We start from the raw sequence: 14,689 nt of genomic DNA, 5'->3' as shown, positions 1-14,689 counted from the left end.
GCATCACTCCAGTCTGTTTCCATCTTCACATGGCCTTTTGTCTGTGTGTCTGTGTCTCTGTGTCTCTTTTCTTATGAAGACAGTCCTGTGGAGTTTAGGGCCCACCCTACTCCAGTATGACCTCATCTTAACTAATTAAATCTGTCTATTTGGAAAGACCCTGTATGCTGCAGTCCAGAGAGTTGCAAAGAGTTGGTCACGACTAAGCAACTGAGCATGCATGCACAGATATAACTCAAAGCCTTTTTAAAAGATACATTTATTATTTCTTTGTTTTATTTTTTGGCCATGGTGGATCTTCATTGCTGCACGCAGGCTTTCTCTACCTGCAGTGAGCGGGGGCTACTCTTCTTTGGGGTGTGCAGGCTTCTCATTGTGGTGGCTTCTCTTGTGGAGCACAGGCTCTAGGGTGTGCGAGCTGCAGTAGTTACGGCACATGGGCTCAGTACTTGTGGGTTGCAGGCTTAGTGGCTCTGCGGCATGTGGAATCTTCCTTGACCAGAGATGGAACGAGTGTCCCTTCCATTGCAAGGCAGATTCTTAACTACTGGACCGCCAGGGAAGCCCCTACACCCATTTTTATTTCCTGTTTTAGATGGTGAAAGAGCAAGTTTGGTTGAGGGGAGGGGGTTTTGACAGGTAGGTGAATTGTCCCTCATTCTCTAGTCTCCATGCTCCCTGAGGGCTGGATTGAACGTATCTCATTTAGCCAGTGGTATGCTGGCAAATGCTTAATGACTGGTTCTTGCAGGTAGGGAGGGAATGTTTGTTCATATATGTATATAAGCTTATTAGACAGTTAGTGATAAAAGAAAGTGGAGCATACAGTTTACAAACAATAATAAAAATATTCTATTGTGAATTCCATATGGTCAATTTATCCTCACAGAATTCTTTCGCTAATTTTTGTGGTGCTCATATCTGTAGCCTCCCTCTGGTTGTGGTTGATGAAGGAGTAAAGTTGTGACGTGGATACTGGTTGATAATTTCACTTACTTTCATGAGTAAAATGGAAGTGAAATAAGCAAGCTCTTTGTCAGAGTTGGAGCTTCATTTATTTGCTGCTGACATGAGCAAGACTCCTTTGCTGAATCAGATGATAGTTTAAATATCGAAGACACTCCAGTTTCTTGCACTCATCTCAATGTAATGGCTACAGACACAGCATACTTTTAAATAAATCTGCACTATTAATATTTTTGCCATCTCTTGGTGTAAATGCTCCCACTGTGGCCAATGTCCAGGTACTAACATGACATCACTGAGCACGGAGTTGGAAGGAATGCATGGCATTCCCATTATATAGCATTTCCACTATGCAGATTCCATAGGCCAGTGGCTCTCAATCAGGCATCTTTGCTTCCTGCTTTTCCATGGAATGCTTAGCAGTGTCAGGAGATAGTTTGGTTGTCACAACTCTGGAAGTTCAGCTGGCTTCTAGTGGACAGAGACCAGGGATGCCACCAAATATCTACAGCACACAGGCCAGTCCCCACACAACAGAATTATCCCGTCTAAAATGTTATTAGTGCTGAGTTTGGGAAGCCCTGCAATGGATATTAATAACCTCAAGAGCATAGATAACAGTAAAGCAGAGTAAAATAATTAGGAAGTGATGAGCTTTGGGTGTTTGTCACCTTTCATTTAACTGTAAATTAACATAATTTAATTTTTAATAAAGTCTGTGTTTTATGAACACACTCCAATACTCTTGCCTGGAAAATCCCATAGACGGAGGAGCCTGGTGGGCTACAGTCCATGGGGTTGCAAAGAGTCGGACATGACTGAAGCAATTTAGCAGCAGCAGCAGCAGCCCTGTGTTTTATGACTGGTTTGCTTTCATCATTTTTCACGAGCTTGTAGAGCCAGCTCTAGTCGCCTGTTCTGCCAGCATCTGGCTCAGAGAGGACACTTAGAAGTGTCTGAGGTCTAAATAAAGGAATGCCGAGGCCCAGAATGAGTGGTGAGGGGCCAGGACTGGGGAGACCTTCTCTCTGAGACCCCCTGGTAACTCTTCTTATGATCTCAGGCTGTTTACACCAGTCACACCCAAGCCCCTTCGTAAAGGGATGTAGAAGCTATTTCAGTTTTCTTATCTGAAGCCATCTCAAAGGCCTTTCTCTCTAGGACCGGCTCTGGCAGCCAAAAAAACATGGCCAAGTGCCCTGAAAAGCTGCTAGCCCGTCTCCCACTTTCCCGACAGCCCCCATTGGACCTTTTCGTATTATCTTGCTAAGACATTCACTCATCCATGCTAAGTGCATGCTAAGTTGCTTCAGTCATGTCCATCTCTGTGTGACCTTATGTACTGCAGCCTGCCAGGCTCCTCTGTCCATAGGATTCTCCAGGCAAGAATACCGGAGTGGTTGCCATTCCCTCCTCCAGGAGATCTTCCCGACCCAGGGATCGAACCCTTGACTCTTATGTCTACCTGTGGTGGCGGGAGGGTTCTTTACCACTAGCACCACCTGGAAAGCCCACTCATCCAGCACATACTTTTGAGCGCTCCTATACTCTGGGCAGTGTCCTAGGTTATTTTTGACAACAGCCAACCTTTCAGATGGAAAAGAGTGTAAATACAGGTCATAATTAACAAATGAAAATATTTCCAACAGAAGTAAAAATAACTGACCTTTATTGAGTACTTCCTGTGCCAAGCATTGTTCTTAAGTGAGAGATGGGATAATTTGACAGGGAATGAGTAAGTGGATAGGCCTCCTTTCTTGGATGTTAGTTCCCTGACTGAACATCCTGGCATCACTGACTCTATGGACATGAGTTTGAGCAAGCTCCGGGAGCTGGTGATGGGCAGGAAAGCCTGACATGCTGAAGTCCATGGGGACACGACTGAGCAACTGAACTGACTGACTCCCTGACTGAACCTGTCCCCCCTGCAGTGAAAGCACAGTCTTAACCACCAGACTGCCAGGGAAGTCCCTATGGATAGGCCACTTGTTATTAAGAGACTGATTCCAGGTGCAAGGGAGGCTGGGAAATGTAGTTTTTAGCTGGTCAGCCATGTGCCAGCAAAAATATGGCAGGGGATAAGGGGCTTCCCTGGTGGCTCAGATGGTAAAGCAGCTGCCTGCAATGCAGGAGACCTGAGTTCAATTCCTGGGTCGGGAAGATCCCCTGGAGAAGGAAATGGCAATCCACTCCAGCACTCTTGCCTGGAAAATCCCATGGACAGATGAGCCTGATAGGCTACAGTCCATGGGGTCGCAAAGAGTCGGACACGACTGAGTGACTTCACTTTCACTTTCAATGGATATGGGAGACAACTGGTAGTCCCTGCCACACTTCCTGAAGCCTGAAGGTTGAGAAGGGCCTCATAGACTGATATGAGAGCTTTGTATTTGTCTCCAAGTGAGATAAGAAGTCCTAGAGCAGCTTTGATAGCATAATATGACCAACTTGAGCTTAAATTCTCTCTCTGGATAGATCTTGGAGAAACATAATAAAAGCAGATGGGAATATACACTGGTGTAGCCACTGTGGGAAATGGTCAGCTCCTCAAAAGGCTAAACGTAGAGTCATATGTGACCCGGAAGTTCTACTCCTAGGTCTGTGTATGCATGCTCACTTGCTCAGTTGTGTCCAACTCTTTGCAACCCTCTGGTCTGTAGCCTTCCAGGCTTCTCTGTTCATGGCATTTTCTAGGCAAGAATACTGGAGTCAGATACCAAGCATTTGACTACCCCAGGGGATCTTCCCAATCTAGGAATCAAACCTGCATCCCTTGTGGCTCCTACATTGGCAGGCAGATTCTTTACTTCTGTGCCACCTGGGCTTCCCCACTCCTTGGTGTGTGTGCTTAGTTGCTCAGTCATGTTCCACTCTTTGCGACCCCACGGACTGTAGCCTGCCAGGCTCCTCTGTCCACAGAGATTCTCCAGGCAAGAATACTGGAGTGGGTTGCCGTACCCTCCTCCAGGGGATCTTCCCAACCCAGGGATTGAACCCAGATCTCCCACATTGCAGGCAGATTATTTACCAACTGAGCCACCAGGAAGCCCACTCCTGGGTATATAACCCCCCAAAATAGATACATACATCCACACAAAAGTTTGTACACAGTGTTCATAGAGAATAGCTATAAAATGAAAGCAAGCCAAATGCCCATCACCTGATGAATTATGAACAGATTAACAAATCGTGGTATCTTCATACAATGGAATGTTTTTTGGCCATAAATGAGAATGAAACACTGATAGAAGCTGTATGAAATGAACTTTGAAAACCTTATGCCAAGTGAAAAAAGCCAGGCACAAAAGACTACTTGTTATATGATTGCATTTATATAAAATGCCCAGAATAGGGAAATCGCTAGAAGCAGAATGTAGATTAGTGGTTGTCCAGGGCTGGGTAGGGGTGGATGGGGAATAATTGGGAGGTAATAGTTAAAGGGTATGGTGTTTTGATTTCTTTTTGACTTAATGAAAATATTCTGAAATTGATTATGGTGGTGGTTGCACAATCTGTGAGTGAGTGACATCGCTCAGTCGTGTCTGACTCTTTGCGACCCCATGGACTGTAGCCTACCATGCTCCTCCGTCCATGGGATTTTCCAGGCAAGAGTACTAGAGTGGGGTGCCATTTCCTTCTCCAGAGGATCTTTCTGACCCAGGGATTGAACCCGGGTCTTCTGCATTGTAGGCAGGTAAAGCTACCGTCTGAGCTACGAGGGTTGTACACTTTAAATGAATGAGTTGTTATATGAATTATATCTCAATAAAGTTGCTAAAAAATTTAGAAGAATTGGAAGCTGGGCGCCCCTGTTGGAAGTGGATAGATGATGTGGTCTCTGGCAGAATCACATCAGATAGAGGTGGGAGTGGACTAAGCTTCCATTTCTCCCTGCCTGATGGGAACTGCCAGAGAGCTCTTTGCAGCAGGGTAAGCCCTATTCTCTTTCTCACAATGTGCAGTTCTACAGCAGCCCCAACCTGAAGCTCTCAATTCAAGAAACAGACAAAAGATTGAGATTCTGGCAGCCCCTCACAGCTCACTTTTCTCTCTCCCCCTCTTTGGTTTGTATTAACAGGAGACAGAAGCGAACAAAACCAAAGGATTTGATTACTTACTGAAGGCAGCCGAAGCTGGTGACAGGCAGTGCATGATTCTGGTGGCGCGAGCCTTTGACACTGGCCAGAACCTCAGCCCTGACAGGTACTGTGGCCGTGGCTCAGGTGGAGCTGGTGGGAACCTGGGGTGCAGGTGGGAGCCTCCCCTCTGGAATCAGAACAGACCCGGGTTCCAGGTGTGCCTCCCCCGAGTACCAGCCCTGTGACCGTGGGCAAGTAGGCCTACCTCCCTGACCTCAGTTTCTTCATCGTGTCAAATCAGAATACCCATAGCACCTGCACCCTAGGGCGGTAATGTGTGCTTGTGTGAGGGTTAAATGAGATGATGCCTGTAATTTCACTGGCACATAGAGAGAGAAATGGCATCTTAGCCATTTTATGTAAAGATTTGTCTGAGAAAGAGTCTGAAGGGATGTGTAGCATCAGGTCCAGAGCCAGTTGTCTCTAGATGATGGGATTAGGGGTGATTTTAATTGACTCTTCCTATTTTTGTTTTTAGTGTTTTCACTTCTAAGAGGGAGTGGAGGGAAGGGGAACTGAACTCCAGGGGAAGTTCAGTCCTGGTGTGAGTTTTCCAGAGTGATTTGGGCTTCCCTGGTGGCTCAGATGGTAAAGAATCTGCCTGCAATGCAGGAGACCCAGGTTCGGTCCCTGGGTCAGGAAAATCCCCTGGAGAAGGGAATGGCTACCCACTCCAGTATCCTTGCCTGGAGAATTCCATGGACAGAGAAGCCTGGCGGACTGCAGTCCATGGGGTCTCAAAGAGTCAGACAAGACTGAGCAACTAACACTTTGACTCTTTTTTTTTTTTTTCCTCACTTTTTTGAAATCTCTGACAGCTACAACCCTACAGGTGTTAATAGCTTTTCCCTTATGCCTCTGGCAGAGATGCCAGGATTGGATTCTCCGGTGGCAAGAGAGGAGAATGGCAGCTTCATCTTGGGTCTTTGGCTTGGCTGGTGGGAGGTCCCAGAAGTCCAGGAGCAGAGAACGGTTGAGGGAATTCAGTTCTTAGTAGGACCTGTTGCTCACTGGCTCCCAGTGGATCTCAGCTTCCCCGTTTCTTCTCAGGCACCCGTGGCTTTCTGGAAGGGACAGTGTCCAAACCTCCAGGATTGGGGCAGCGTGGCACTTGCCTCCTATGTGGGTCATGTTTTCATCTCCCTCACTGAGTTTAGAAGCAAAGTCAAGACTGTGGCTCTGTCATGTCAAGCTCTCAGGGTCTAAAATGTCTGAGTTACATATCCTGCAAACGTGTGTCAGCTACCTGCTGTGTAACTGTAATACTCCTTATATTTGAGTGCGCTTTCATATCTGTGATTTTATTTCACTGAGAACTAGAATTGGGTTTCCTGCATCTCTTCAGTGCCAGTGCTTAGCACAGGACCTGGCTCAGTAGTTGTTTGAATGAAAGAATCAACACATCTCTTTGACACAGACTGGGCAGCATTTAGGGGCTTATTTTACGGATGTGTGGTTCTAAGAAGTGAAGGGGCTTGTCTGCAGTTAAGTAGCCAGTAAGTAGCAGGGCCAAAACTTAGGTCTTCTCATCTCTTCTCCAGTGGACTGTACATTAGCCTGCTTCTTAGGGGCTCAGAATCACTGGCATGGAGGGGAGGTAAACAAAACAAACAGGAAATGATTTTGTCCAAGATCAAATACCAACATCTATGATGCCCATTGAGACTTCTCTGTAGCTCAAATGGTAAGGAATCTGCCTGCAATGCAAGAGACCAGGGTTCAGTCCCTGGGTCTGGAATATCCTCTGGAGAAGGGTATGGCAATCCACTCTAGTATTCTTGCCTGGAAAATCCCCAGGGAAAGAGGAGCCTGAAGGGCTACAGTCCATAGGGTCACAAAGAGTTGGACACAACTGAGGACTACGCACAGCACATATATATATTTTGGCCTTGTGGAATGTGGGATCTTAGTTCCCCAATCAGGGATCAAACCCATGCCCTTTGCAGTGGAAGCATAAAGTCCGACCGTTGAACCATCAGGGAATTCCCTGTAAAAAAAATTTCTTTAAGGCTGTTAGCTCTTTGGTAAATGAGTTGACTTAAAACCTTTTTTCAGAGATGGCTTCCATAGATTTGGGGCAGCAGGGAGAATAGGTGCCACACAGTGCCCCTGACTATTGAGTCTGGGAACTTGCTGGTTTTTAATATGTGTGTGGTTAAATCAATCAAGATTTTCTTCCATAACATCTTCCAAAGTCATTCTCTTACTCTTCTTCCTCGTTCCAAGCAGCCCCAGCCTCTTCCATTCAGGGAGCATAAATGAGAGTCAGCTATTTGCATTTAAGGGGTTTTGACCCCCTCAGAAGTTACTATCTCATAGCAGAAGAAAAAGTCATTGGAAATCTCAAGGCAGGGTGGACATACTAACCACTGGGTGTGGAATTGGGTGGGGTGCGTGGGGAGAGAGTAGACCTTTTCCCTTCTTTTACATTTAATGTGTTGGAAGCAGTTCTGCCTTGCCTTTCAAGACCAGAGAGGGCCAAAGCTGAAAGAATTGAGATCAACTAGTTTAGTGATTTCCAGTCCACTGTTCAAACCCCAGTCTTCTGGATGTGCCACAAATAATTTTCAAACAACTTCCTTTCTTTATAAAATAAAATGGAGCCAAGATTATCTCCTGACACCATCCCAGCCAGCCACTTCAGCAGACATTTACAGAGTCTGTGCTGTTTGCTAGGCCCTGGGAATGCAGCAGTGAATAAAACAGACACGGTCCCTGCCTTCCTAGAGCTTACATTCTACCTGGGAAAAACGTAATAAACAAGTGAATAAGTAAACAAGAGAATTACAGTTTGAGGTAATGGTAAGAAATGGAGTATTTGGGGCCAGCGTCTCTGAAGAAGCTGAGCTGAGGTTGGAGAGATGAGGAGCCAGGTATGGGAAGAGTTAAAGGAAGGATGTTCTAAGCAAAGGGAGCGGCAGGTGCAAAAGCCCAAGGGCGGACAGGAGCTGGCAAGTTCGAGGAGGGGAAAGTGACCCAGCGAGTCTGGCATGGCTGACAGGAGCTAAGACTGGAGGGTGAAGCCAGGTCCATATATGTGTGTATATATATACACAGCTGTAGCTCCAGGAACATTTCATGGGGCACGTAGACCTTCTTTCTGCGTCTCTCTTTGCTCTTTCCTGATGTCCTATAGTTACTCACGTGTTTGGTAATATGCATTAGTACACCCCAAGGAAAAGAGCCCACTGCCCTGTTTACTCTTTATTTTGTTTTGCTCAGATTGGGTTGGAACTTGTGTCTGCCTTTGGGGGTTAGACCACTGTGTGGCCGTAGGAGAAATAATTGAGAGTGAAGGGCAGAGTCAGAAGGGGGAAGTCAGCTGTTCTGGAATAAGCCCTCCATTTTCTGGAGGAAAGCCAGAGCTGGCCAGCAGAGGCAGAGAAAGAAAGAGCTGAATGACTGCTGTCAGAAGGTTCTGGGGGCTTTGGTGAAGGGTACCCCACCTACCTCTTCTCCTGCATGAGTTATAGGGCAAATTGGTTGGGACACCACCCACTGCTAATGCAAACCCATAGGGTATTTTTTGGTTTTGTTTTTTGGGTGTTTTTTTTGGCCACCCTGTGCAGTTTGTGGGATCTTAGTTCTCCAACCAGGGATTGAACCCAGGCCATGGGAGTGAAAGCACCAAGTCCTAACTGGGACTGCCAGGGAATTCCTGCAGGGTGATTTTATGCAGACTAGAAAAATGTTCGCCTTCCTCAAGATGCTCGACTTCCATCTGTTGGAAACTTATTGTACTATACCACTTTTGTTAGGGAAAACTACTTGACCTCTGTTGTAATAAATATATAGATCTACAATGTGAATGACAGCCCTTAGATGTGGTGGCGTTGGATACTATGGGTCCTGAAGCATAGGTGGTGGCCGCACTGTGGTCCCTGACTTGCCTCTCCTGCTGATGGGCCTCCTCCGTCCTGCCCTGTTGCCATGGTAACTTCCTCTTTTCCTCTGTATCTCCTGGCAAGGTCCCAGAGCTGGCCAGAGGCTCTCCACTGGTACAACACTGCCCTGGAGACAACTGACTGTGATGAGGGTGGGGAGTATGATGGGATGCAGGACGAACCCCGGTACATGCTGCTGGCCAGGGAGGCGGAGATGCTGTTCACAGGCGGCTGCGGGCTGGAGAAGGACCCACAGAGATCAGGTAGCGCCTGGCAGACCTGACCCTGGGGTGGGACAGGGCTGGATAGTGAAAGAGACATGATTCCTCTCTCATTGGGAATCACAACAAGATGCAAGACTGAGTCTCTTCTTTCCATTCTGGCTGGGAGAAAGATTCATACTGGTCCTGTATTGTGCAAGGCTGGCTACCCATATGATGCTTAGAAAGGGTTTCTATATGAAGTTGGTATGCAGATGAACCTTTTTGATAGTCACATGTTAGAAATTTGGGAGGTTTGTTTGCAATGCAAAAGTTGAGCTGACATTTTCATAAAATTCACCATTTTAAAGTGTATACTTCTGTGGTTTTTAGTATGTTCACAGTGTTACGCCATCATCACCACTACCTAATTCCAGAACATTTCCATCATGCCAGAAAGAAACCTGGTACCTATTAGCAGTGTCTCCCCATTTCCCCTTCCTGCTGTCCCTGGCGACCACTAACCTAAAGTATAGATTTACCTGTTCTGGTCATTTCATATAACTGGGATCACAGTATGTGGCCTTTTGTGTTTTCCTTCTTTCAGGGTTCATTCATGTTGTAGCATGCGTCAGTACTTCATTCCTTGTTACTGCTGAATAATATTCCATTTTATAGATACTACATTTTGTTCATTCACTCATCAGTTAATGCACATTACATATATTAAATAACATGATAGACATGCTGAACTCCTGGTTTTGCAGGTATAGGGTGAGGCTAAGTTTAAAAGTATTTTTAAGGTAGTATAACAAAATCAAGCAACTAATACTGTAATTCTATAATCTTTTATTTGAAACTCTAAATCCAAAAGCACTGAAAACCAAGTGTTTTTATATGTTCTCCACAAATTCATTTGGTGGCCAAACCCATCTAGATACTTTATCCCTGCCACTTTCATATAGCCCCAGTTTGTCCAATAGAAGTCCTCAGCCTGATTCTCAGTGACTCAGTTGGAATCACCCATGGCCCCTAAACCAATCACTGTGCTTACTGGGTGGCTCACTCTGGGTGGCTGTGCCTAGGTCCTGACCAATCCCTGTGGCCTGGTGAAGAACAGGGAAGGTACTTTGATTGACCCGGCTTGGATCGCATGCACACTCAGAGCCTCACCCAGGTTATGTGCAGGGATAGGCCAGAAGGAGTAACCTCAGTGTGATCTTCCTGGAGCAGGGTCGGGGATACCGGGCAGCAAAAACAACAGGCTCTTCACCTCTCTGTGCCCTCCTTTGCTTTCTTTCAGGTGACTTGTACACCCAGGCAGCCGAGGCAGCGATAGAAGCCATGAAGGGCCGGCTGGCCAACCAGTACTACGAGAAAGCGGAGGAGGCCTGGGCCCAGATGGAGGAATAACTTGCTGGAAAAAGCCACTGCCAGCCAGCCCCAAGTTACAGGGCTAGGAGAGGGGGAAAGAAAAAGACTTCTTATTTAGGGTTGTTTGAGGGCTGGAGCGGGCAGATGTTTTTAGTAAATCAACTTTTGTATGTTATTTTTTAACTCTTGAAAATGTCTTTGCTACCAGTGGAGACTGCAGCTGTCCCCTAGGGCACTGGGGATTGAAAAAGCAGCCTAATGAACCAATGTATCTTTCTGAGGTTCTTTTTCTGTATTTTGTTGTGGTTATTGTTGTTGTTGTTTGTCATGAGATGTAAGAAAATGTATCTTTTCTGCCCAGGATGGAAAATATTAAAGCTTTGCTCGTCAAGCCTTTTCAGGCTGGGCTGAAATCTCAGGCCCACAGAGCCTGTGTTTCCTGAGTCAGGATGAGGTAGGAAAGAGCAGAGCTGCGTGTTAACTTTCCATGAGGTGTGTATTGTCATGTCTTAGAGCAAAGCCGTCTTTCTGAGAGCATTTGGAAGAATGTGTGTGGCATTTTTTGGTGTGTTTGAGACTGTACATCTCCCAGGCCCCCTTCTGCCATGGGGGAGGGCCCACACACTGTCCTCTTATCTTTTAATTTCCTTCCTGAAATGCAACTGATTTTGTGGAATACAGCCAAATTACATTCTGAAGTGTGTTTTCCACAATGGGCTTTACAAAACAGGTTTGATTTCTATATGCACACTTTTACTACCTCTAATTCCTGCCTCAGCTCGTGTGGAAGTGGGTGCACCTCAAAGCTTTTATGTGTAAGGGCTGCGGCTTGGAAGGTTGAAGCCTTTCCTCCAAGCAGACATGTACTCTGCATCTCAGTGGCAGCATCCACAATATGACTGAAGTACCCCTTGTACAGTATTCCTCTGTATTTTCTTAGCATCTGACGTTCTTATGAAAAATCTACTCCCAACCCCCATCCTCAGCATTTTCTGCTTGAAGCTTGGCTGATTTTCCTGTCGTTTGCAGTAGGATGCTTTCAGCAGCAGTCCCTTGAGATTTGTTTAAGCTGTTGGAGAATGAGAGGGCAAGAACTATAAACACTCGTTAATTCCAGTGGTTTCCCCAGGGCCAGGCTATGGCTATCTGTATTTAATGAGTGTTCTTTTTAGAAGGATTGCAGATTTAACATCAGTGTGATTTCAACTGATGTTTCAAATAGCAAAGAAAACAGACTGCTTTGATCAACCCCAAGTGCTAAAGCAACATCTCTTTGTTTAAAAATCAAAACATGAAAAAAAAAACAACAACAGAGCGTAACATACAAACCAGTTCATTAAGACAGGTCCTTCAGCATGTTAGTGTTAAGTACTGTGGAGTCATGACCCTCTGCATGTATTTGGTTCCAAAGTTAAGAGTGTGCCCTAAAGGAAAAATCAAGCAGAGTCAAAATTACCCTTGAAAAGTCCTTTGGATCACCTATAAATGACGGGTACCCCTGTTTTTGTATTTGGATTCACCATAACCAGTTTCCTCCAAAAGCTGGAACTTAATTACCCTTTGCCGTTTGCACAAATCAAGTAGTTGGCTTGCCTTAAGTTGTTTGTGTGTTTTAAACCAGTGCGTATAGTTAATTTGCATTTGTTAAATGTAAGCTAGAAGCAACTTTGACTTTTCAAAGTTATCAGACCTCATTAACTGATGCTTTTGTTGTTGCTGTTGTTAGTTCAACCAATCTCCTCGCTCTCTGAGATTTTATTAGGCAAATCACTTGCGTTCCCTGACCACCTGTCTCATTTCTTAGTTACATGTCAGTGCTTTTCTGTAACACAGGGATTGGCAACTTTTTTCTAAAGGGCCAGATAGTAAATATTTTAGGCTTTGTGGGCCTTATGGTCTCTGTTGCAACTACGCAGACTTGCTGTTGTAGTGCAGAAACATTGGTGAATGATACCTAAAGGAATGAGTGTAGCTGGTGTTCCAATAAAACTTTATTGACAGAAACAGCCTGCCTGGGCTATAGTTTCCCAGCCCCTGCTCTAATCCTGACTAAGAGTTACTATATTAAACCCTGAAGCTGAGCGTCACCTCAGTTTTTCTTCAATCTCTAATGCTTAAAAACACAGTGCCTTGGCACCAAGTAAGCACTCAGTAAATTCATAAAAAATGGAGTGTTTGTGGCTCTGGTTCCTCCAGCCTGTCTGGAATGGCTTGGTTACCTGTGCAGTTCCACCCATCCATATGGCTTTAATGTCAGCAGGTGGTCCCCTTCTCCTGTAGGAGACTGGAATGGCCTGGATGTACTACAGCTAATCAAATGCTTCTTTAAGGACCAGTGAGAGCGAAGTGATCTGCAAGACACAAATCCTTCTGAACCAACAGAACTTACTCCACCTTCAAAATTGCCTTCTAAAATTAGCTAGGGCATTTTCTTTTTCCACAAATGCTGGGCATCCAAAAAGCAAAAAACCTCAGGACATTCCAGCCCAACTGGGAAGACATCAGAGACTATCTTCAAGTACAAGAAGCAGGTGGAGGTCCAGGAGATGAAGAGAGTCAAGGATATAATCAGTATCTTCAATCACAGATGGAAAATCCAAGATTCTGAAAGGTAGACTCTTTCCAAATAACCTGCTGGGTAGAAGCTAAGCTGAAGCCAGGATCTGAGAGCTACTCTTAGTTAGAGAATCCTGGGAATAAAATTTAAAATTAGACTGGAATGAACTGGAGTGTAATGTCTCTCAGTTTTGCTATAGGTTTAAAAAGAAAAAAAAAAGTAGGCTTTATGGATGGAAGTAGGAAAAAAAAATCCCTAAGCCCCAGTGCAGCTGGATGTCCTTATTCCCTCCTCACCTCAGGCCCTGTGGGAATTTATCATCAAATGCAACCTTGCTGAATCAAGCCAGGTAACTTCCTGTTGTTGCTATTTTAATGACTTCCTTTCCTTTCATCCCAGCACATTTGCCTGCAGTACTAGACATGTTTTACAAATCAACAAAATGTTTACACGAGTATGTGCAGATTGGGGCAGGGGGAAGGAGAGAGAATATGCATATTCTCTGCAATTGTGCCTGTTACTCATTTTTTCTAATCTTTGAGGTAACCATTTAACCCAGACAAGGTGGACACTGGGTGGGACCCAGAGAAGTGGCTTGTATTATAGATCTATTTTTGCATATGTATTAAGTTCAATTTTGCTGTTCCAAATAAAGTGATTTCTTTCTTTCTGGTCTCAAATTCAAGTGTCTTCTGGTAACAGATGAGTGAAGGAGCTGAGTGGAGACAGAGTGGATTGGAGGCCTTAGTCCCACCTGAAAGGAGCAGCTCAGATTCAGCTTCAGATGGTTGTCTCCATGGAGATTGTGGGCTCAATGTTGCCCCGTTTTCCAGGTTTTCAAGTTGCTGATAATTGGATTTTTAAATGCACATTTTCTCAATTTTTAATATTTCTAATAAATTCTTACCAAAAAGCTTCCAGATTTGGCACATGTTTTCCATTTGCTTTATATAAAGGATGTACCCCTCTCTTTTTTTTTATTTTTCTGACTTAGAAAACAATAATTTTTACCAATAGAGTTGTCATCAGTTTCAAAGAAAATGCATGTGATAGATGTTTTGTGATCTAAAACTTGAAAAAAATGTTGCTTATTTGCATGATCATTTGGTTTCAAGCTAATTGCTTTTTAAGAAATTCAATGAGAATTTATTTTAAAATTTTAAGAATATTAAGAAATTTGAACATTAGCATAACTCTACATGGTATATTGAGCACACATGTTTTGGTCCATTTGCTCTTAAGTTCCAACTAAAATGACAGGAAAGAAATTTTCTTAATGGCGTAAGCCCATGAGGATGAAGAGGAGACATCATCAACAACAAAACACTGGATGCTGGAAGGGAGATGGACTGTGAATTAGCAGACCCAAGAAAGCTGGATCCTAGGTCAGCTGTAGAGAAATCTGAGAACCACATTTTCATTACTGAAGACACCTCCAAAACGATAAGCAATAGGCACCAGGAGCCTCTGGAAGGTGGGAGGGAAATGGTGCTAAAAATGTAGGTTCAGTTGAAAGACTTCAAGCATCAGACCTCTAGACCCTCTCATCTCCCCTGTGTAGCCAGTCAT

General features: G+C 44.7%; 1 protein-coding gene across 1 annotated transcript in view; it reads left to right on the top strand.

The window, feature by feature from the left end:
- Positions 1–13,871, top strand: part of EEF2K (eukaryotic elongation factor 2 kinase) — a 50,519-nt gene extending 36,648 nt beyond the window's left edge. The window contains exons 15-17 of the mRNA XM_068967093.1: positions 5,045–5,169; positions 9,074–9,252; positions 10,493–13,871. Coding sequence (XP_068823194.1) covers positions 5,045–5,169; positions 9,074–9,252; positions 10,493–10,602 — 414 coding nt within the window. The 3' untranslated portion in view covers positions 10,603–13,871. The remainder of the gene's footprint in view (positions 1–5,044; positions 5,170–9,073; positions 9,253–10,492) is intronic.
- The last annotated feature ends 818 nt before the right edge of the window (positions 13,872–14,689 follow it).

Source organism: Capricornis sumatraensis, chromosome 3, assembly GCF_032405125.1.
Source record: "Capricornis sumatraensis isolate serow.1 chromosome 3, serow.2, whole genome shotgun sequence".
Lineage (NCBI taxonomy): Eukaryota > Metazoa > Chordata > Mammalia > Artiodactyla > Bovidae > Capricornis > Capricornis sumatraensis.
The sequence above is the reverse complement of the archived record's forward strand: the minus strand, read 5'-3'. Positions and strand labels throughout refer to the sequence as shown.